Genomic DNA, 7,500 nt, shown 5'->3' on the forward strand with positions numbered 1-7,500 from the left:
GCTGGCGCGAGGACTGGATTAACCGCTGGGCTACATCATGTGTCATTCACCGGTGAGAAAACTTTATAGTACAGTTAGTAAAAGTACTACAATACCAGGAAGGAAGATCGAGTTGTTGATGTTTGTCTGCTATCCTCGCTCTGTCTGCACAGCGTGCGTGAACGAGCTGATGACGTATCCTGTATGCGCGAACCTGGTGCGCAGAGGTATGCAGATACATATGTTGACGGGCAGGAAAGCCAATTAAAACGCTCGGACTGAGCGTTTTGATTGGACGAGCATTTCTTGATCCTACGCCTTCCACAGAATATATAAATACAGATAAATACATTTAGACCACTTAACTTAATGATTGCTATCGGGATGTGAAGAGACTTTCAACCAGCATAACAAAAAACGTTTCTGAAGACAATCACCTATTACACCTTTAAGACTGGTTTTGTGCTCCAGGGTCACATATGTCCAAAACGGTAATTTTTCCACACAAAAAAAAAACAACTAACATCTTGTTGCAACATTTTACAAAAATCAAGGCTGAATATATTTGGTCAAAATCCCATGTTATAAAAGACAATATTTAAGACAATATCGGCTGATTAGACGGCAACGCTGACCTAAAATATAAAATGTTTGCCCTCTCTCTTTTCTTCACCATTCCCACATCTCAGACCTCAAATACATCAAATATTACCCTTTTTAGACATAGTTTTTGAAGTAAAGAGTAACTCCCCCGCATAAAAACACTTTCTCATTGGATCTAAGCAAATCTCATAGGTGACCTATTTTGATCTCAGAAAAGTGAGTTGTCACTGAAAGGGGAGGAGTTTGCATGTCTGATCTAAATCGAACGTACGTCACAGCCGCGGATGGCATCCATGGCCAGCAGGTCGTTCCCGTGGCGCAGCTGGAACCGCACCATCTCCTGCGCTGTTCTGAGGTCAGCCAGCTCCTGCTCCTGAGACTGACCGCACTCCTTGATCAGATCCTTCAGGAGCAGAGCGTATTTACTCATCCTCTGGATGGGCTTCAGCAGGTACGACGCCAGGTCCATCTTATCGCCCAGCTCCAGCTGCTTGTTCTGCAGAGCACAGGAACCCTTCAGAAACGTCTTCAGCTCGAGTGAACAACGTCACGGAGGAGAAACACCAGCGCTTACCTTGAAAAAACTGTTTCCGTGGCTCGTCAGCAGAGCGTCTGAGCGCGGCTTGTTTTTGCTGTACAGGGCGTACATCCCGAACTGTTCCTCCTAACCGCGGAAAAAACACATTTATATCTTACACTATCTCGTAAGATTTCAACAGCATTTATCGAGAGCAACCATGACAATTTCTGCCGTTGCACACTGTGCACATTATCATTTAAAAGTTTGAGGTTTTATCCAAATGAACTAATAATTATATTTTAAAACTTTTTATTTTTTATTAAATAGCTACTTGTTTTATTTAAAATAAATGGTGTTTATTTAAATAAATTAAAAATTATTAAAATAATATAAATGCACACAAATTTTATTTTTAAATAATAATTATTTATTTTACTTAATTAAATAATTATTTATTTTATTTCATTAATAATTCATTATTTTATTTACACCAAATGTTCTTTATTCAAATAAATAATAAATTATATTTTTAATATTTAATTTAATTACTCAATAATTACTTATTTACATTAAATGGTATTTATCCAAATAAAAAAATAAAAATAAAAATATATTTATTTGAATTAAATGCATACAAAAGTAAATGAATAAATCTACTTTATAAATAGTCTATACTTTTATTTTAAAATATTTAATTTCATTTAATAATTCAATAATGACTTTTTATAATGACTTTTTAAATAACATTAAATGGTATTTATTCAAATAAATAAAAATAAATACAATTATTAATTTAAATTAAATGTATTCACACAAATGAATAAATCTACTTTATAAATGGTATAATAATAGTAAATAGTATAATATAATAACATTTAAATAATTATTTATTTTATTTCATTATTAAATAAGTCATTTACAGTATTATTTTATAAAAGATTTTAAATAATTGCTTTTCGTTCTTTCATCAAACTTTCTATTCATCAAAGAATCCACCATTTCCACAAAAATATGAACTGTTTTCAACATTGATAATAATCAGAAATGTTTCTTGAGCAGTAAATCAGCATATTAGAATGATTTCTGAAGATCATGTGACACTGAAGACTGGAGTAATGATGCTGAAAATTCAGCTTTGATCACAGAAATAAATTTTAAATTGTAATATTATTTCACATTTTTGCTGTATTTTTGATCAAATAAATGTGGCTTTGGTGAGCAGAAGAGACTTCATTAACCATCACATGGACTCACACAACAATTATCCTTTTAATGGGAATCACTGACTGCCTATTAGCTGCTCTTGCACAAACAACCACAAACACAGCACTCGTTAACACTCTTATATGCGTTTTTCTTCCAACTTTAGGAATCTCAACAAATAGAGCCGCATGCCAGAAACGGCCCGCCTTTGTCAAAGTAGTTCAAAGTATTAAATGAGAAGAGATCCAAAACATCAGACTGATTAAACTCTGGGAGGATTTGAGAAAGAAAAACAGCACACTGAAGACTGGAGTAATGATGCTGAAAATTCAGCTTTGATCACAGAAATAAATTTTAAATTGTAATATTATTTCACATTTTTGCTGTATTTTTGATCAAATAAATGTGGCTTTGGTGAGCAGAAGAGACTTCATTAACCATCACATGGACTCACGTGTTTGAGCAAGCAGCTGCTGATGGACAGCGGTGAATGAGCGCAGCTCTCCAGATCCGTCAGGAAATACTGGCTGTGAAAGTCGCACAGTTTCTCCAGATTCCCAAAAATGATGCTGCGCTTCCCTCGGAGGTCCTGAGGAAGGTCCAGTCGCTCCATCTCAGGGAAGTAGTGCTGGATGATGTAGCTGAGGGATCTGACGTACTCTCTCTCGGTGGAGATCATCTCGTCCATGATGTGCTGGATTTTACTGAAACGCAGCACAGCAGCCACGCAGCGTGAATAAGGCAGTTCAGTCATGCATTAAAATGTGGATTTATGGTCAACTTTAGCATGAGGGCAGCATAAAAGAAAAACTTATAGACCATATACAGTTTAAAAATCTCTCTCTATTTCAGTTCAGTTCTCAGGCCACATTCAAAGTTTTATAATTGTATTAAATTATTACAATTAAACAAATCAATAATAATATAAGCAGTAATACTATATAATAAAATAAAAAAACGAGAATTTATTTAAAAAAATAAGATATGTTAATTATTATAATTTTTGCAGAAAAACAGAAACAAATACAAATAATTACTATCATTTAATGTTTAATTATCTATATTATTCACTATTATTTAATATTACTAATATTCATGTCTGTCTTTATCATTATCATAATTTTTTTATTAAATTATAATTTATTCATTAAATTATACACAAATCTGAAATCTTTTTAATAATTAGAGCAATAATAATAATAATACAATTTACTTATTAATAAATTATTGCTATTATTATTATTATTATTATCATCATGTTTATTAAATTATAATGGTTCATTCATCAAATTATAAACATTCCAAAAAATAAACAAATCAATAAAGTAATTGATATTATTAGCATTACTAAAATAATAATATACTGTAAAATACAAATGAACATTTAATAATGGTTATTTTATTATTCTGCAGAAGCAGAGTCTCTGCCCAAAATGGCTGCCAACCCAGAGACTTTTTGCAAGATGGCTGCCATTCCTGCGTCTCGTCCCATCCATTCCAGAGTCTCGTCACGTCACAGCTGTCATCTCAGAGTCAAGTCAAGACACAGCTGATCTTCCTGAGTCACTTCATGTCACAGCTGATCGTCTAGAGTCTCATCACGTCACAGCTGATCGTCCAGAGTCTCGTCACATCGCCCAGAGTCTCGTCACGTCACAGCTGATCATCCAGAGTTTCGTCAGGCCACAACTGATCATCCAGAGTTTCGTCACGTCACAGCTGATCGTCCAGAGACTCGACACGTCACAGCTGATCGTCCAGAGTCTTGTCACGTCACAGCTGATCGTCCAGAGTCTTATCAAGTCACAGCTGATCGTCCAGAGTCTTGTCAGGCCACTGCTGCCATCCCGGAGTCACATCACTTCACAGCTGGTCTTCCAGAGTCTTGTCACATCCCGTCTGTTGTACCCAGATCTTCGAGGTCAGTTCTAAGGTATCCCAGACTGGCATCCAGTGTGGAGGATCCACCGCTGGTGTCAGTACACGCATCTGGTATCCCTAAACAAACGCTCTCTAGCGACACAGTTCATACACTTTCAAGATTGCCGGCCACTACTCACCCCAGTTCCCCAGGCACAGCACCTTCAGTCTCTGAGATAGACGATGTACTCTCTGTCCTACCAGTTATACATTCTGTGTGTTTGGGCCGCACACACCACCGTAAGTTTCCCCAGAGGTTGCAGCCTCCACTGCAGAACCTCCTGAAGTGGTGGCACCCACTCCAGTCCCCGAGTCTAGCCCAGAGAGGGCTCCTTTTCCCAAGTTTAGCCCAGAGAGGGTATCTGTTCCAGATCAGAGTCCAATGCAGGCTCCAGCCCCTGACCAAAGTCCAGTGCAGGCTCCAGCCCCCGAGCTCAGTCTAGTGCCTGCTCTCGCCCCAGAGCTCAGCCGGGATCCAGCTCTAGTCCATGAATCCGTTCCAGAGTTTGCTTCTAGTCCAGAGCCTGCTCTAGAATGCTCTCCAGAGCCCGCTCACTACACCAAGCTCAATCAGGAGCTTAGCTCTCCTTTGTCTCCGCTGGTCCCGTCCAGCTCTCCTGCGTATCTTGAGTCCCTGAAAAGTCCGCCCAGCCCTCCTTCATCAGTTCCAGTGTCCGTTCCTCCAGAGCACCATCCAGTGTCCGGCTCCAGTCCCAGAGACCTTTCCTGTCCCTGAGTCTGTTCCAGTTTCTCCTAAGGTGGCAACTTCTGTTGCAGAACCTTTCACAGCGGAAATATCTGCTCCGACTCCTTCCGAGACAATAGCAGCACTCTCCCCTGAGCTCTCGGTGTTCCTTGTCGCCTCTGTTTCTACCATGGACACTAGTTTTAAACTCTCCCTGTTTCCTGATGCCTCTATTATGGCCGCAAGTGCTGTCTCTGAACTCTCTGTGTTTGTTGTAGCTCTTATTGCTACTGCTGCAGAACCTCCAGAGGTGGCGGCATCCGCTGCAGAACCTCCAGAGGTGTACTCTTAAGACAGGGGTGCCCACTAATGAACTCTTTGTCTGTCCTGACGAGGTCATGGAGACCATCAGTAAATCCCCTGTCAAACCAGTCTTGGCCCTAGAAGCCAATCATGAATTCTCAGCCCTGCCTGCTACGCTCACCCTGTTACGGCCAAAGATGTCGTTTCTGAACTATCTGCCGGTCCTGCTACGGCTGCTGAGGCCATTGTTAACCTCTCTGTGCTCTTTGGTCCAGATCTGTCCAAAGTCCAGGACCTGTCATGATCTCTAACTGCCCATGAGCTCCGTGTTTTCCTGTGCCTTGTCTTGCTTTGCCTTTATGGTTTTTGGATCTTGGACTGTTTATCTGGTTTTCACGATTGTTTTGCTGCCTGCCCTGACCATTGGCTGTTCTGTGGATTACTCTTTTGCCTGTGCCTTTAATATTACTGTTTGGTGGTGTTTTGACCCTGCCTGTTCTGACTACGCTCTTCATAATAAAGCATTGCATTTGGATCCACTACTCCGTTGTCACGTCTCCACGTTACATCAATAAAGAAATATATTATAGTATAGTAATAATATGACACTATAAAATAAAAAAAATAGTATTTCATACTACTACTGCTACTAATTATTCTTCTTATTATTATTATTATTGTTACTGTTACTGTTATTACTATTATCATTATTATGATGATGATGATGATTATTAATAATAATACTAATAATACTACTACTACATTCATTCATTCATTCATGTATTTATTACGCACCAATAAACACAACAGCAGTTGAACATTGTGCTATACAAATAAAATAAAAACCAGAAAAAAAGAACAACATCAGTAAAATCAAAAGATAATTTAACATGCAAAGTTTAAAAAGCCAAGGTAAGAAAATAAGATTTCAATTTAGTTTTAAACTCAGACAGAATTTGAAGCTTTCACAGATAAAGGAAGGTTATTCCATAGCCTCGGTCCAACTATTCCAAATGCACGATCACCTCTTGCCTTTACCCGTGATCTAGGCTGAGACAAAGAGTACTAATAATAATAATAATAGTTATTTATTTTTATAGAACAATGGTATAAATACAAATAAAATAATTCTTTATATTTGGTTATTTTTATGATTTATTATAATTAGTAATATTTTCGGTCTGAAAGCGGGATGTTTTGCTCACCCGCTGTGTCTCTTGGCATCTGCGTCGCTGTGTCTGCACTTTTACAACAGTAAAAATACAAATAAGAACTACTACTATTATTTATGTTTAATTATTTCTATTATTAAGTTCATTAGTAATATTGATAGCGGTCTTTTATTTTATTTAATAAAATAACTATTTATTTAATTATAAAAAATTAAACAAATCAATAAAGAAATATATAATAGTATAGTAATAATAAGACAAAATAAAATACTAATAATAATAATTATTATTATTACTGTTATTACTATTATCATTATTGTTATTATGATTATTAATACTACTACTACTACTACTAATAGTAATAATAGTTATTTATTTTTAGTTATTTTTATGATTTATTATATTAGTAATATTTTCGGTCTGAAAGCGGGATGTTTTGCTCACCCGCTGTGTCTTAATAATTATTATTACTGTTTTTACTATTATCATTATTGTTATTATGATTAATAATACTACTACTACTACTACTAATAGTAATAATAGTTATTTATTTTTACAGAACAACAGTAAAAATACAAATAATAATAATAATTCTGATTTATTATAATTAGTAATGTTTCGGTCTGAAAGCGGGATGTTCTGCGCGTCACTCACCCGCTGTGTCTCTTGGTGTCTGCGTCGCTGTGTCTGCACTGAGCAGACGGGGACGACATGCTGCGGCTGCGGCCCAGAGCCGGGTTCTTGGCGTTATTGGAGACCTCCAGTCCTCGGATGCAGACGCCGCTGTAGCCGTGAGGAGCTCTGTCCCGCGCCGGCAGCTCGTAGCTCAGCGTCTTCTTCATGATCTTCTTGAGCGGCTGCTTGCGGAGGCGCGTCGCCGGTGAATGCAGCGGCTCCGAGTGACACGAGGCGGACGAGTCGATGGTGCAGTCGCTGTCGGTGTCCTCAAATGCAGACGGGGGAAACGGGAACTGGCTTCTGGAAAACAGACCTGCTGAGTGCGGCTTCTCATCTTCATCCTCAAAACACGGAGGCGAAGAAGAGTTCAGAGCGGGAACCTCAGAGGAGTCCAGTCCGTTCTGAGTCTCCGCAGGATTCGATACAGTCTCTGTCAG

At 38.1% G+C, this 7,500-nt stretch overlaps 1 protein-coding gene across 1 annotated transcript in view; it reads right to left on the reverse strand.

Annotated features, from left to right (window-relative positions):
* LOC107707116 (pleckstrin homology domain-containing family G member 4B) overlaps positions 1 to 7,500 on the reverse strand; it is an 83,640-nt gene that overhangs the window by 22,641 nt on the left and 53,499 nt on the right. The window contains exons 16-19 of the mRNA XM_016511018.1: positions 7,040 to 7,493; positions 2,760 to 3,009; positions 1,157 to 1,246; positions 854 to 1,078 (exon numbers count right to left, since the gene is read on the reverse strand). Coding sequence (XP_016366504.1) covers positions 854 to 1,078; positions 1,157 to 1,246; positions 2,760 to 3,009; positions 7,040 to 7,493 — 1,019 coding nt within the window. The remainder of the gene's footprint in view (positions 1 to 853; positions 1,079 to 1,156; positions 1,247 to 2,759; positions 3,010 to 7,039; positions 7,494 to 7,500) is intronic.

This window comes from Sinocyclocheilus rhinocerous, unplaced genomic scaffold (assembly GCF_001515625.1).
Source record: "Sinocyclocheilus rhinocerous isolate Xijiao unplaced genomic scaffold, SAMN03320098_v1.1 scaffold4310, whole genome shotgun sequence".
NCBI lineage: Eukaryota > Metazoa > Chordata > Actinopteri > Cypriniformes > Cyprinidae > Sinocyclocheilus > Sinocyclocheilus rhinocerous.